This window comes from Impatiens glandulifera, chromosome 1, assembly GCF_907164915.1.
Source record: "Impatiens glandulifera chromosome 1, dImpGla2.1, whole genome shotgun sequence".
Lineage (NCBI taxonomy): Eukaryota > Viridiplantae > Streptophyta > Magnoliopsida > Ericales > Balsaminaceae > Impatiens > Impatiens glandulifera.
This window is the reverse complement of record NC_061862.1, coordinates 161,364,564-161,378,017: the sequence shown is the minus strand read 5'-3', so window position 1 is coordinate 161,378,017 and position 13,454 is coordinate 161,364,564. Positions and strand designations below refer to the sequence as shown.

The 13,454-nt window shown below is 33.5% G+C and overlaps 2 protein-coding genes across 3 annotated transcripts; one reads left to right on the top strand and one right to left on the bottom strand.

Moving 5' to 3' along the window:
* The first annotated feature begins 1,041 nt into the window (after positions 1 to 1,041).
* LOC124920522 lies at positions 1,042 to 7,454 on the top strand. Of its 2 annotated transcripts, XM_047461022.1 has the most exons (3): positions 1,042 to 2,095; positions 2,625 to 5,694; positions 6,047 to 7,454. In XM_047461022.1, the coding sequence occupies exon 1, from the start codon at positions 1,126 to 1,128 to the stop codon at positions 1,999 to 2,001; it is 876 nt and encodes a 291-aa protein (XP_047316978.1). In that variant the 5' UTR covers positions 1,042 to 1,125; the 3' UTR covers positions 2,002 to 2,095; positions 2,625 to 5,694; positions 6,047 to 7,454. The 2 variants fall into 2 exon arrangements, with proteins under 2 accessions (XP_047316978.1, XP_047316977.1); XM_047461021.1 differs by having other exon boundaries at positions 2,625 to 7,454.
* LOC124920521 (ABC transporter G family member 35-like) lies at positions 2,668 to 9,067 on the bottom strand. Its single transcript, XM_047461020.1, has 20 exons — positions 9,049 to 9,067; positions 8,560 to 8,965; positions 8,269 to 8,475; positions 8,094 to 8,178; positions 7,820 to 7,979; positions 7,671 to 7,747; positions 7,536 to 7,589; positions 7,277 to 7,367; positions 6,286 to 7,186; positions 6,037 to 6,197; positions 5,821 to 5,930; positions 5,585 to 5,741; positions 5,337 to 5,492; positions 4,746 to 5,254; positions 4,283 to 4,657; positions 4,062 to 4,195; positions 3,755 to 3,982; positions 3,503 to 3,677; positions 3,162 to 3,416; positions 2,668 to 3,067 (listed from the first exon to the last, which is right to left on the bottom strand). Exons 2-20 carry the CDS (start codon positions 8,946 to 8,948, stop codon positions 2,795 to 2,797), a joined length of 4,497 nt encoding a protein of 1,498 aa, XP_047316976.1. The 5' UTR covers positions 8,949 to 8,965; positions 9,049 to 9,067; the 3' UTR covers positions 2,668 to 2,794.
* Positions 9,068 to 13,454: the final 4,387 nt, after the last annotated feature.

Sequence of the window (13,454 nt, the reverse complement as noted above, 5' to 3'; positions counted from 1 at the left end):
CCAAGTATCCAAATTAACCACAGCTCTCGACCCGGCAATCCGGACACTTTAAAAATTATAAAGTATAGATATTTTTTAACGTATATGGAGAATATAGTGCGAAAGTCCTTTCTCAAGTATCACCAAACACTAAATTCAAAATAATCTTTGACTAAATATACGTTTGTATATATATACAAAATATTTTATTGATAAATTAAAAATCAATTGGCGACTCTTCATCGAATTAATAATTTTTTTAATTAATTATCTTTAATTAATTTAAATACACATTTCTATTAATCAAATTTGATTATTCTAAATTTAAAAGATTATTTAAAATTTGATCAAAATTTTGTTATAATTAAATTCAAAATATCATATTTTTCATAAATCTTTTAAATGTTTTAATAAAATGATTTTCGACACGCAAATCAAAATTTCTCGAATATCGATTTTTTCTGGGATAAGAGATTTCTGGGGGTTATAGAGATGTATGCGCTTAAAATTATCGATTCGATTTGAATGTTTAAAAGTGTATGATGTGTGTAAATAGTTGAACATCGAAACATTTTTTTTTACAAAATTAGTTAAGAAAAGAAAAGTAAATAAAAAGACATAAATTTGTTCTTTTGAAAAAAAAAATATTTTTGATAATGAAAACCTCTTATAACACAATTTAAAATTGGATTCAATTAGTTAAAACAATTTAAAAATTCATATATTAATTTATCTTCTAATTTAATATAATTATTAGTGTTTAATAGTCTAGTGGTAAGAATCGAATTAAAAAAATAAAAAAGTCACGAGTTCGAATTCAACTGGACTTTGTATTGAAGCGGGAATTATGGATGTGAGAGTCAGATTAGTTCTCCTTAATTAAAAATAATAATTATTAGTGTGTTTAATAGTTGCACAATTGTTTTCTTTATAAAAAAATAGTTAGTCTTATTTTTTATAAATGTGAAGATATATATGTATATTATATAAGTGTAGGAAGTTACTTGAAATATCCATTAAAGTTTAATGGTCATTTTTCTTGTTCTTTTTATCCGGGTCGATTGCTCGCACACTTGTCGGTTTCAGTTCAGTCCAATCCACAACATCGGAAGCTTTCAATCGCCGGAAAATCGTCAAATTCTCAGGATGGTTCTCTCGTTGCCGATACCCATTTCATCCCTTTCATCATCAAGCAACCTATGCGGTTCCGAGCTCCTAAGTCTCTCATCAAACTTCTCCACCCTCTCTATCTCCTCCAAATCCAGCCTCATCCTCTTCCCAAAACAACCCCTAAGAACGACAATCCGAATGGGTGGAGGCCCTCGGACATACCCAGGAGGTGTTTCCAAGTGGCAATGGAAGCGAATGCAAGCAAAGAAGGCTGCACAGCTCCTTAAAGCTCGTCTTGCTCGTGAGCGACAGATATACGAGATGCGGAAGCGGGCGGAGCTAAAGGCAGCTGTTACCGATCTAGAGCGGCCGTGGGAGGTAGTGGAGAAGGCGCCGAAGCTTTTCTCAGTCGGAGCTGACGAGCAAGTTAAGGTATTAGCCGATCGTTTTCAAAAGCCTGGTGGGTTTGATATGTGGTCGGAAAAGGACGGCCCCCAGATTTTTTCTCCTGTTAACGGATCCCCTACTGCTAGATTTTTCCCGAAAGGGGTTGTTCATAGCATCAAGCCATATGGTATGATTGAGAGTGATGATGGGATGGGGAATGAAATCAATCAATCTCCCAGACAAAGTAATTCTTTGAATGGAGATATGAATTCTAAAGGGAGGAGATATGAGAAGAAGGGGAGAAGGACAAGGTCTGAAACAAAAGAATTGAAGAGTAATAATATGAAGGGGTTGTCTTCTTCTGTAGGAGGTGTTGAACAAAGAGGATCAGGAGATACTCTGTCTCCTGCGAATTGTGATAGAGGTGGTCGCAAACAAAGTGCTAAGCCTTCAAAAGTGTATGATTTGAGTTTGCAACAAGATGGAAGATATGAATTTAAAGCACAAAACTTGAAATCTGGTTGACTGAAACTTTGGATTTCACTATATATATATATGTATGTTTGATCAAGAATGATCATCGTTGGCATGTGTATTACAACAGTTAGCAGCACTTAAGGTTTGATATTCAGTCTTAGAAACTTATTTGTATATTCATTTTGCAATCAAATTGTGCTAGATGATATAATAATAGTGTTACAGAAAATGAACATGATGATCTGGATTCTGTTGTTAATGAAACTTATTGTCAAATACATATGTAAACTTTAGTAGAGACAGACTAGAGTGATGCTCATTCTTTTTGTTACTTCTTTCGTACAAGAATGAATGGAGAATCAAACTTGTAAATGTTTATACCCATGAGAATTAAAAACAAGAATGAAGCCAATTTTTTTAATATACATTACTGAACTGCTTCTTCCTCTTTGTGTACTTTGTCCTTTTCATTTCTAAAGCAATAAGTGTTTAGAATTCCCAACAATAAGTATGTAACAAACACATGAAAATGGTTTATTGACACATATATGGGTTATATGACAGTGACTATCTTATTTGAAAATTTTCCTTAATGAGTTCTATATATATTGCAATGTGCTTAGATTTGATAGATATGATGGAATGACCTTATTGATCATCAATAATTGCAGCTCATTCACAAATAAGAAGAGCAGATGTTGTAACGAGGCAGGGTAAAGGAAACCAGTTCAAAACATTAAATTCTTGATAATTAATACACACATATTCTAGATATGTTTCCATCACTCACTGTCTTTCTCTCTATCTATAATTACACATATATATTCATCATGAGCTTCTTCTACCTTGTCTGGAAGTTTAAGGTCTTGATGCAATAGGCATACATGAAGGCAAAAAAGACACAGAAAGCCACCAGTCCTCCTGCAATTCCGCCAATGAAATCTGGGTCATAGCCGAAGTGACTTTTGATGTATGATTGAATGGTCGGATTGGGAGTCACTCCAGGAACGATAAGTTCGCTCTGTAAATCACCGTATTGAGATACAATCAATCCATAAACAGTCCATGCAACTGGGCATATCCAGTAGTACCATATCCACCACTTTGGAATTTTCTGTAAATTCAACATTTGCCATCAGCAAAACAAATTTTGTTTCAATTAAGTTGACAACTAATACTAGTTTTATAAAGGTTAACTAATTACTTACAGGTTTTGGAATGAAGAATCCAGAGAAAAGGTTGAAGAGCGCGTAGAATGCTGCTGCAAATATAGCTGCCACTTGATGGTTTGGCGTTATGGAGACAGTCATCATTCCATAGTAAGTGAAGTAGAGGAAGGAGAAGAAGGTGATGAAGAAAAACCAAAAGAATTTCCCAACTGCCCATTCGAATCCAATCATGGCATAAACGATGAGACTGAAGTACATCGTTTGGACAAACACATATGGTAGCTCAGCAATCACCTGAAAGTATATATTGCAAGTAAATAACTTTTCCCTTTTTCTTCCCATGTTGAAATATCGATAAGATCTATCTTTTAATTTATTACCTGGGCAAATGCATAAGGTAGTGCAGAATACATTCCAGCTGCTCTTTCTCTGTAGAAAACTGTTCTTTCAGTAGCTACCAATGGCTGTACTGTTCCACAGTTGTTAATTCCAACAAACAGGACAGCTGAATACATTGCTCCTATCATTGTTGTCAAATCCGATACGCTCTTTTGGCTGAATAGAAAATGATTGTTAGACAACGTGTCTTTTCACTATCTAAAAATAAATGATAGTTAGAAACTTGTTCCCACCTCTTATTAGCAACTTGCCAGAAAATTGTTCCCACCATTAAGGCAGCTATCAAAGTGAAGAAGTTCCTAACGAGATTATAGTCGGGGCTTCTCCAGTAAGTTATCCATTGTTTCCATAGACAGGATTTGAATTGCCCCCACGTAGACTGAGAGTATTGTGTCGAGAAGAAGATATTTTTGTTTCCTGGTGGAGGTACGCTTAACTCCTTCACTAAAGTCTTGTTTCGCCTAATTAATATATAACGCTCCATGTCAGTCCAGTATAGATGTGAAGCCACAAATTTTTTGTTTTAAATGTTTCACTTACTGGAACAACGCTGACGATCTGTAGTGCTCTGCAAAATCCATCCCAAGCCTGACTTCTGCGGCAACCGAGCTTACTTCTAGCATCCATGTTGCTGGATTGTACATTTCTTTAATTTTTGGAATGCCAGGAACAGCCTGCCATGAATACCAACCAACAATATATATTCAGGATCTTTGATTCTTCATACAAATTCCATTTTAGTTAGTTAGATAAAAGAATACCTCGAAATATTCAACAATCTTTTGAGAGTTTCGACCGAGGGGTCCAGAGTAGATAACCTGTCCTCCCCTTTTCATCAACAGGAGCTCGTCAAAGGCTTCAAAGATATCAATGCTGGGCTGATGAATTGTGCACACGACAGTTCTTCCTGTGTCCACTGTGTTTCTGACTGTCCTCATAACAATGGCGGCCGCTCTTGCGTCAAGTCCAGATGTCGGTTCATCCATGAATATAATGGAGGGGTTAGCAACGAGCTCAACCGCTATCGTCAATCTCTTTCTCTGCTCCGTCGACAGTCCAGAAACCCCGGGAAGCCCAACAATGGCGTCTTTAAGGTTGTCCAATTCCACCAGGTCCATCACTTGATCCACAAAAAGCTGAGAGAAATTATATAATCTGTCGTTAGAGTTCAAAGCTCCCCATTTGTTCTCTTTAAGGTTTTGTTTTGACTGTGATTTAACATACCATTTTTTCACTCTTGCTGACTTCTTTGGGGAGTCTGAGGAAAGCCGAATAGATTAAGGATTCTCGAATCGTGACTTGTGGAGAATGGATATCGGTCTGTTCACAGTATCCAGAAACCCTGGCAAACGTTTCTTGGTTCTTTGGGAACCCGGAAATTCTGACGTCACCTTCAATGTATCCTCCGGTTTTCCTTCCTGCTAGGACATCCATGAGAGTGGTCTTTCCAGCTCCACTAACTCCCATAAGCGCGGTGAGAACTCCAGGCCTAAACGCACTTGTTACGCCTCGGAGTAATTGAAGCCTGTCTTCGGTTACACCTTGAGCCTTCATTTCTGGCGGCATGTCCACGTAGTAATTCACTGTATCAAAAGACATGGCTAGAGGAGTGAATGGTAGCACCATTCCTTTCTTGGGCGCAATGCCACCCACAGACTCGAGGATCGGATCGTCGTTTCTACTCAGTCCGTTTGGATTTGATTGGCTACTCATCCGTCGAACTGCCATTTCTCCTGAAAGTTGGTTCACTCACACGTGTAAGACTCCAAAAAACTTATTACATACAATTTGTTTGTTAGTTAGTAGGATTCTTACTTGTATTGTTTCCATCCGCAGCAGACAAGGAAGGAGAGGATGTCTCCCTAACTGATCCGTTAATTCTGAGCCTGGGAGGTTCGTTGGTATGTTCTTGGTCATTTTCCATCTCCATGGCTGTCTCTTTGGAAAGCACAGCTTGTGCCTTCCCAAAAGCTGTTATTCAATATTTTGAAAGAAATATATTGGTTAGCTATGGTTGGTTTCAACGTGGATCGAGTCTAGTGCAGGATTAGACGAAGACTTACGACTTAGGTAAGTGAGGGCGAGGGTGAAGAGAATGTTTAAGATAACTATGAAGCCCAAAAGCGCTCCTACCCCGATCCAATACCAGTTTGGTTCAGTAGGGACATCGAAGGTATTTAGAATCGCAATTCCCAGAGTTGTATTACTATTGGGAGATACCTACAATTATAAAATTGAAATTTTCTTAAGACAAGTTTAAAAAGTAAAACTTTATCAATTAAAGCCAAATTAAACATACCATTTTATTCATCCACCTTGGAGCAAACATTTCATTTACAGCCAATGCATTGAAACTATAAGTCAATGGAGATAACCAGTATGCCCACTGCCACCACTTTGGAATTTGATCTGTGAAATAGTATTTTTGTTTCAACCATCTTTTAAAAATTACGTCAAATGAAAAATGTAAATTTTGATCTTGATTTCTCCTTCTTATTCGAAGTTGAACACTAACCGTATGGCAGGATGAAACCACCGAGTAGGAATATGAGTAGTAGAATGAGAGCCCCGCCTGTACTTGCAATGACCATTGTTCTGCAAACTCCAGAAATGAGCCTGAAGACCCCAGCAGCCATTTGTTGGATCAAGAATACTATCAACAGTTGCTTGAAAAACCTGGTAAAGTGAGAAACAATAACAATTTTTGATAAGCTTCTGCGGATTTGAATTTATCTTTTACTAATCAATCGATATGACGACCCACCTGTCTGCCTCAGGAGCAAAACCGATTGTGTAGTAGGACATGACAATCCAAATGACGGATTCAAACATGGTGATTGGTATCCGAAGCAAGAAATTGGGTAAAGTGAAGGCCCAAGCGGGATGAAGAAGAAGATCCCTATGTTTGTAGAACACTGGAAGTCTCTGTATGGTTAGAGACAGTTCCGCAAATCCGTTAAACATGTTAATGATCATAGCGAACAGGAGCGCTCCTACGTAGATTAACCCATCGTCTAGAGTATTCGTGTGCATGTTTGTCCTCAGAAACAACGTCGATGCAATAATAGCAATGATTATGATCTGAACCGTCTTGAACACATAGATAAACGAGTTACGCTTGATCAACAGCCATTCCTTATCGAAGCACGCCTTGAGAAGCTCCATTTTAGGGACGGAGTACCTATTAAACACAAGTGCAGCCTTATGGTTCTGCGCCCTATCGAAAGGAACCGACAGCTCGTTCTGGATGCGAACTCCCACATGGAAGTTCTTGAATCTCTGGGCAAACTCGCTCACAGGGATGTATCTATACTGCCTGTTTCTATCGGCCCAATACTGCTCCTGATCCTTCCTGGAGGTAACCTCTTGTAAGAAATCTGCAGTCCCTTTCCTCTCAGGGCACCTGAATCCGCAGCTTTGGAAGAATTCAATGACATGTTCTCGGGGACCCTGGTAGACGGTTTGACCTTCCGATAACAAGATGATATCGTCGAAGAGATTGAAGGTCTCGGGTGCAGGCTGGAGCAGGGATACAAGAATGGTGGCTTCAGTCAAGTGTACTATTTGCTGTAGGCACCTCACGATCTGAAACGTCGTGGAGCTGTCTAGTCCGGTGGATATCTCGTCCATGAAAAGAGTCTTGGTCGGACCAACGATCATCTCTCCTGTAGTAGTAATAGTAGTGCATGTATATTAGTCGCTAATCCATGCATTTTTTCTTCTTCTTAAATTTACCACTACCCCTCAAATTTTACCTGTGGTAACTCGCTTCTTTTGACCTCCTGAAACACCTCGAATCATTTCATCCCCGACAATAGTGTCACGGCATACGTCAAGCCCCAATAGCTGCAAATATCATTAAACTATTATGACTTTTGCAACATTTTCCTACTTTCAAATATAAATTATTTGATTTGATTTTATTTGATTTTTTAGTGTATGATAGCTATGTTTGGTGAATTAGTCAAGGAAATGTTGAACTACCCCTATATATATATTATTATTATTACTCACCCTTAATGTGTAGTCGGTAATGAGACTGCTTTTAACTCCTTCCATAGCAGTTGCCTAATTAGGTCAAATATGTTAAATACAATCAAGGTTAATATTATTAATTCATCCAAACATGGTAAAATTATTTTTTTTTACCTTCATGAAAAGGTCAACTTCAGCCTCCGGAATTATTCCAGCATCTTTTTCTCTCTTTGCAAGCTCCATTAACATTTCTACAATTTCCAAACTCAATAATGAGATTTATTTTTTTTTTAATTAAAAACGGATAAAAAATAATATTGTACCATATCGCGATCCAACTCCTTGACACCTAGCGGAGAAATCTAGGGTTTCTTTCACGGTCATTTCTCCGACATGGACATCGTTTTGGCTGATGTAAGCAGATGTCTTTTGTGGGACAAATTCATTCAACTTATGACCATTATATGTAATTTCTCCCTTCACCTATTATTTATTTCATAAGTGTCAAAAATTAAACCAGATGTATTTCTCCAACATTATTATTAATATTATTATCATTAATTAAGAGATAAAAGATAGAGAAGATTGGTGGCCAACCTTCAAACTGGGGTCCAATTTTCCGGCCAGGGCTAACAAAAGGGTGGTTTTCCCAGAGGATGGTGGACCCAATAGAAGTGTCATCCTAAAGAAAAGTCATATGTTGAGTATGTTCTGTCTATTGTAATGAAATTCAACAAAATAAGAATTGTTATTTGGTTGATTGATTGATTACCTTCCCGGTTTAATGACGCCCGAGACATCCTTCAAGATGGTTAGTTTGGTCTTTTGGGCGCCTATCCCGATGCAGCCTAGACCCGACTCAACGAGGTTCCTAGTGACGTTGAGCAAAGTGGGAAGTGCTCTGTCTCCAATGTAACAATCAGCTTCGATTGTAAGATGCTCGTACCTAACTTCAACTGTCGGTAGACTAATCCCAACCCTGTCGCAGACAAACAAATACACTCGGTTAATTCTTATTCGACTCTAAGAGACCAAAACATTACGGGTTTGAAAAGTTACATACTTTTCAATTCTGGCTCTGAACTTCCTCAAGTACTTCTCGTTATCTTCCTCGGCCACCCTGAAAAGCCTATCGATAAAGTCTTGTTTGGCACTCATATCCAATTTCCTAACATCAATCTGCTCGTGGATAACCTTATTGTTACTATCATCATCTCCGACCGATTTGAGAATGCTTGTTCTCAATCTAGCATAAGTTGGCAGTTTCTCAAGGGCTGCCCATCGAAGAGCTTCCTCATCTTCCTCAGCTGCCCGGCTACTCCTTCTAGCTGACCCTGCCACTCCTGGGCCGCCACCAAACACATCTTCCACGTGCCAACTTCCGACCCGACTCAGGCTCCGGACTATCCGACTGCCTCTTGTCGACCCTGACCGGAATCTCTCACCTTCCATATCCCCTGTTTTTCTGCCTGCAATCTTAAATTTTGTTCTAAGTAAAGAGAAATTTATTGCTAAACAAATTAATAATTGAAGAGGAATTGTAATAACTTACTGTTAATTCGATCTGGGTTAGTTAATATCAAGGTTCAGAGATCATCAATGGAGATTTGAATTGAGTTTCCAATTGCTGGAGATGGATTGGATCAGATGTATCTTTCTTGGGTGGTTGTTGATTCTTCAAAGGGAGAACGAGAGGATTTGAACTCTCTAGCTATAACTCTCTCTTCTTCAGAGAGTGGAGTATTTATATACATGAAGATGATGAAGAACAAGATAGACATTTACAGAGACGGAGAGAGAGTGGGGGTTGTTGGATTTTTGATTAGGACCGGAGAGCTTAGTGCATATATTTCATTTACTTTTAAATCAAATTATTTTATTTTATTCACTAATTTAATAAAAAATATACAAATACTAATATGTCATAAATTTATTTGTTTTTTTTAAGTATTTATTTTTGGGATGATTATCACGACACTACAGTGACTATTAGAGATAACATTAGGACGGATCAGAGTGATAAATATATTTATCAGTGCGAGATCCTCGCACTGAATGGAATTCCCGCATTGCCGGAATACCCTTTACCACGTCCTCTAAATTTTTTTTTATCATATATTAAAAATTTATATTATTTTAAAATATAAATTTAAAACTCTTATAAAATATGTATAATACACATTTCTGGTGATAATTTATATATTTAATTGTGTTTATTAATTTTAAGGAAAGAATTAAGGTCAATTATCGGTCAAATTGAAAAAAAAAATGTTTATAACGGAATAATTCAGATAAAAACCGCGTAGCGAATTATATTTATCATCCCTAATCACGATCTTCATTTAATTAGAGTATTCTCATTCAGATGAAAACCTATGAATTAAATATTATAACTTATTAACCTATTTAAATTAAAATCTTCATAACTTTTTTTATTTTCTTTTTTATGAATAAAAAAGAGCTAGCATGACACTCCAACAACTATGTCCTACTTAAACTCAAATCGTTTTCAGATGGAATCGAATCCGTGACATTTTAGTCTCTTAAGCCGACTCTTACTAATGAGCTATTTTGGTGGGATAAATTAAAATCTTCGTAATGAATTTTTTAGTTTTAAAAAACAACGTAAATAAACTTATATAGAAATTAATAATAATATCAAACTATTGCTTTCTTTATTTGTTGGTGCCAATACATATTTTTAATTGATCACAGTAACATTTATTTTTATAGAAGTACAAAACTGGAAAAGAAATAAAAGAAGATTTAAAATGAGTCAAATTATAAATTAGTAAAGGAAAAAAAAAAAAAAATTCAAACCTGATCGGCCATAGACCATGTTAGGATGGGACCGGTCAACTTTACCGGCGGCCTTTGAAAGATCCATCCTCTCTCCCATGAGGAACTTTCCTAGATCTCTTTTTATTTTTATATATATTTTATTTTCTTTTACTTTTTATATATTTTATTTTCATTTAAAATATTATATTTAAAAGACTCGATTCTTTACTGTTTGGAGTAAAATTTTAATGACAATCTAAATTACAATGTTAGTCTTTTTAATCAAATAAAACTATTCACTTTAACTATATGGAAGCGTTGCTAATTAAATTTAATATAATTTAGCAACAATACCCATTATTTAAACATTAGTCTTATTTAACATTGATTGATCAACTACTTCATTTTTAAATTTAAACTATATACACCAGCTCAATTCACAAATACTATTATATAGTTGTATCTCTTCATATATAAAATTAAACAAATAATCATTATAATTAATATATTTATATTAAAAAACACTATTAATGTCAAAAAATTATTGAACTTTGCTTTACTAAATAAAAAATAAATTATAAAAATAAGTATTACAAATTAATTGTTCACATTTAATTATTAATTTATATTTCATAAGCAAACACAAATAAATTTTAAAATTAATTCACAAAAAATATCATATAATTTAAAATGATTATAATATTTATATGATAAATATAATTTAAAATTTCATATTATTTTAAAATTTAATCGTTTTAAATTTTATGAACGGGTCAACTCACCAACTCGACTCGTTTATTCTAACCTAACGGATAGTATGTTGTGAGAATCCAAGTGATTTGAGTTTCTAAATATCTAGATTATAAGAAATAAATACAAAATTTTAATGAATATAAAGTACTATATATTATTTTAGTTTATTACCTTATAGTTAAGTGTTGTATTTATATAGTTATGTTACATATTAATGACTTATATATATATTTATATATATATATATATATATTATTTTTAATTTTAATTTTTAAATTTAACAATTTTTAATTTTATGAACTGTTCAATCCGTAAATTAACCACTTGATTCATTAATCTAATCAAACATGTTATGTATTGTTAATCAAACGTGTTATGTGTTGTGGTGCAAGAACATACTTATTTGAGAAAACATTGTTTATATATATAAATATAATATTTGATATGATATTATTTCTTAACTTAATATATATATTTTTGGTAATTGTCTTTTGATATAAAATAACAAAACGTGCACAAGGTACTTGGTAACTAAATTCAAGTTTCAAAGAAAGGGATTAATTAATTAATAATATACCCTACATATATATATATAATAATCAGTTACACATTTTAATTATACATTTTATTGTTCTCTTGCATATTGCCAGGCAAAAGTTAATCAATCAATACAAATACAAATAAAAATGATCAAAACTAATAAATTAAAGAAATGTATCCATCTAAGTGCCATTGTTTCTAAATTATGTACCAATTAATTTCATGGTTGGTATAGAGAATATTTTTTTTTATAAAAATGATCGAGTTAGTTAATTTGTTAATTGACTAATTTAACAAATAAACGAATCTATTGTTGGATGAATGTTGAATGAGTAACATGTTTTCGTGTTGCTTCATAGATTTAGGTTAATTGTATGTGTTTTTTGTTTTCTAAATGTTTAATTTGTCAAAGACTTCTTATTAGTGGATATGGCCGGCTACAATATATCTCAATTGTATGTGGAGCAATTAATTAATTATTATCTATGTTGAAAAATGTTATTTTGATAAATGTGTTGGTGAACTAGGCAATTAAATGGATCTTGTTATTTTTGTTTTGTAATTTTTTTTTAGGTAGTATTATAAATCCGCAACAACTTGGGCGAAATAGGTTCTACCGGAAAACCATAAATTTTTTAATTTTCGCCATTGGTTACTTGCCTAGCCATATAAGTTACCCATCATTTTATCCATCATTAAATAGAATCACATAAATGTCTACACACATACAAAATATTATTTAAATTAATATATAGTTTTATTTTAAAGGGTGACCATATTATATATATATATATGATGGAGGATAAAACAATAGAGAGGATGGCCGGAAGAGTCGATACAAATGTGCACATTTTGTGTCATCCCTATTTAAATACAAATATTCCTTTTTCTTCTGTATTTGACTGAGATTAAGATTACCGATTGGAGTAAATTAATTAAATAGTTTTAGAAAATTAATACTTTACAATAAAACTCAAAAAGGGTTCCAATTATTACAAGCAAAAATAGAAACAAAGTAAGCTAGTAGAAGAAATATTGTAAGTAAAAACACTTAGACAATAAATTGAAATGAATTTGGTCGATAATTTCAACAAATTTATTGCATTGTCACATTTAACTTTGTTCTATTATAAATTTTTTGGTATATTAATAACTAAAAGTTGATGAGTAAATATTAATTAAAATACAATATAATTAAAGTGACTAGAAAATTATTTTATAAGTAAATAAAGAACACCTGCATATAATTAGGCAAGTCGTAGGAGTGTTTTGGCGGCGATAACCGCAAGCAAACGAAATAACTGAAACTTTTCATGTTTTTTATTTGATTTATTGTCTATCTCAAAAGTATTCAAATTATCATTTAAAAAAATATATATTAAATTATTAACTCAAATATTATTTATAAAATACACATGGAAGAATCAATGATTAATTTTTTTATTTCATTTATTTCTCTTAATAATGTTAATATTCTCTATGTTAAATATTTCAAATTATAATTTTAGTGATTCTCGTTTATAAATCCTTATATTGAATTTATATTGAATGGTGTGTTATAACTATTGGGGGTAATGTTAATATATTTAGAAGAAAAAAACAAACTATAATTTGATAGGATCAAATACAATTAAAGAAAAAGATTCTTATTCATATAAATAAAAATTATTCACAAAAACTAAAGCTAATAATAATGAGTACTTATTATTATAAAATTTTATTAGTACTTATTTTAATTTTCGGAATAATTAGTACTTATTTTATAAAATTTTATTTGTTAAGTTGGTGATTACTAATTAGAGACTAATTGCCACGTGGACGGTGGATCTAAGAGGTGGCTTGATTTGACCCCTCTTAATTAATTAAGTCTCATTTGGAATCATT

What these genes read in the sequence shown, in the direction of transcription:
- LOC124920521 (XM_047461020.1), bottom strand. Translation starts at nt 8,948, where the DNA reads ATGGAAGGTGAGAGATTCCGGTCAGGGTCGACAAGAGGCAGTCGGATA. An exon ending in AGGAGTTGGATCGCGATATG is followed by an intron (nt 7,748 to 7,819) that starts GTACAATATTAT and finishes TGGAAATTGTAG; the next exon opens with AAATGTTAATGGAGCTTGCA. An exon ending in TGGCAAGTTGCTAATAAGAG is followed by an intron (nt 3,678 to 3,754) that starts GTGGGAACAAGT and finishes TTTTCTATTCAG; the next exon opens with CCAAAAGAGCGTATCGGATT.
- LOC124920522 (XM_047461022.1), top strand. Translation starts at nt 1,126, where the DNA reads ATGGTTCTCTCGTTGCCGATACCCATTTCATCCCTTTCATCATCAAGC.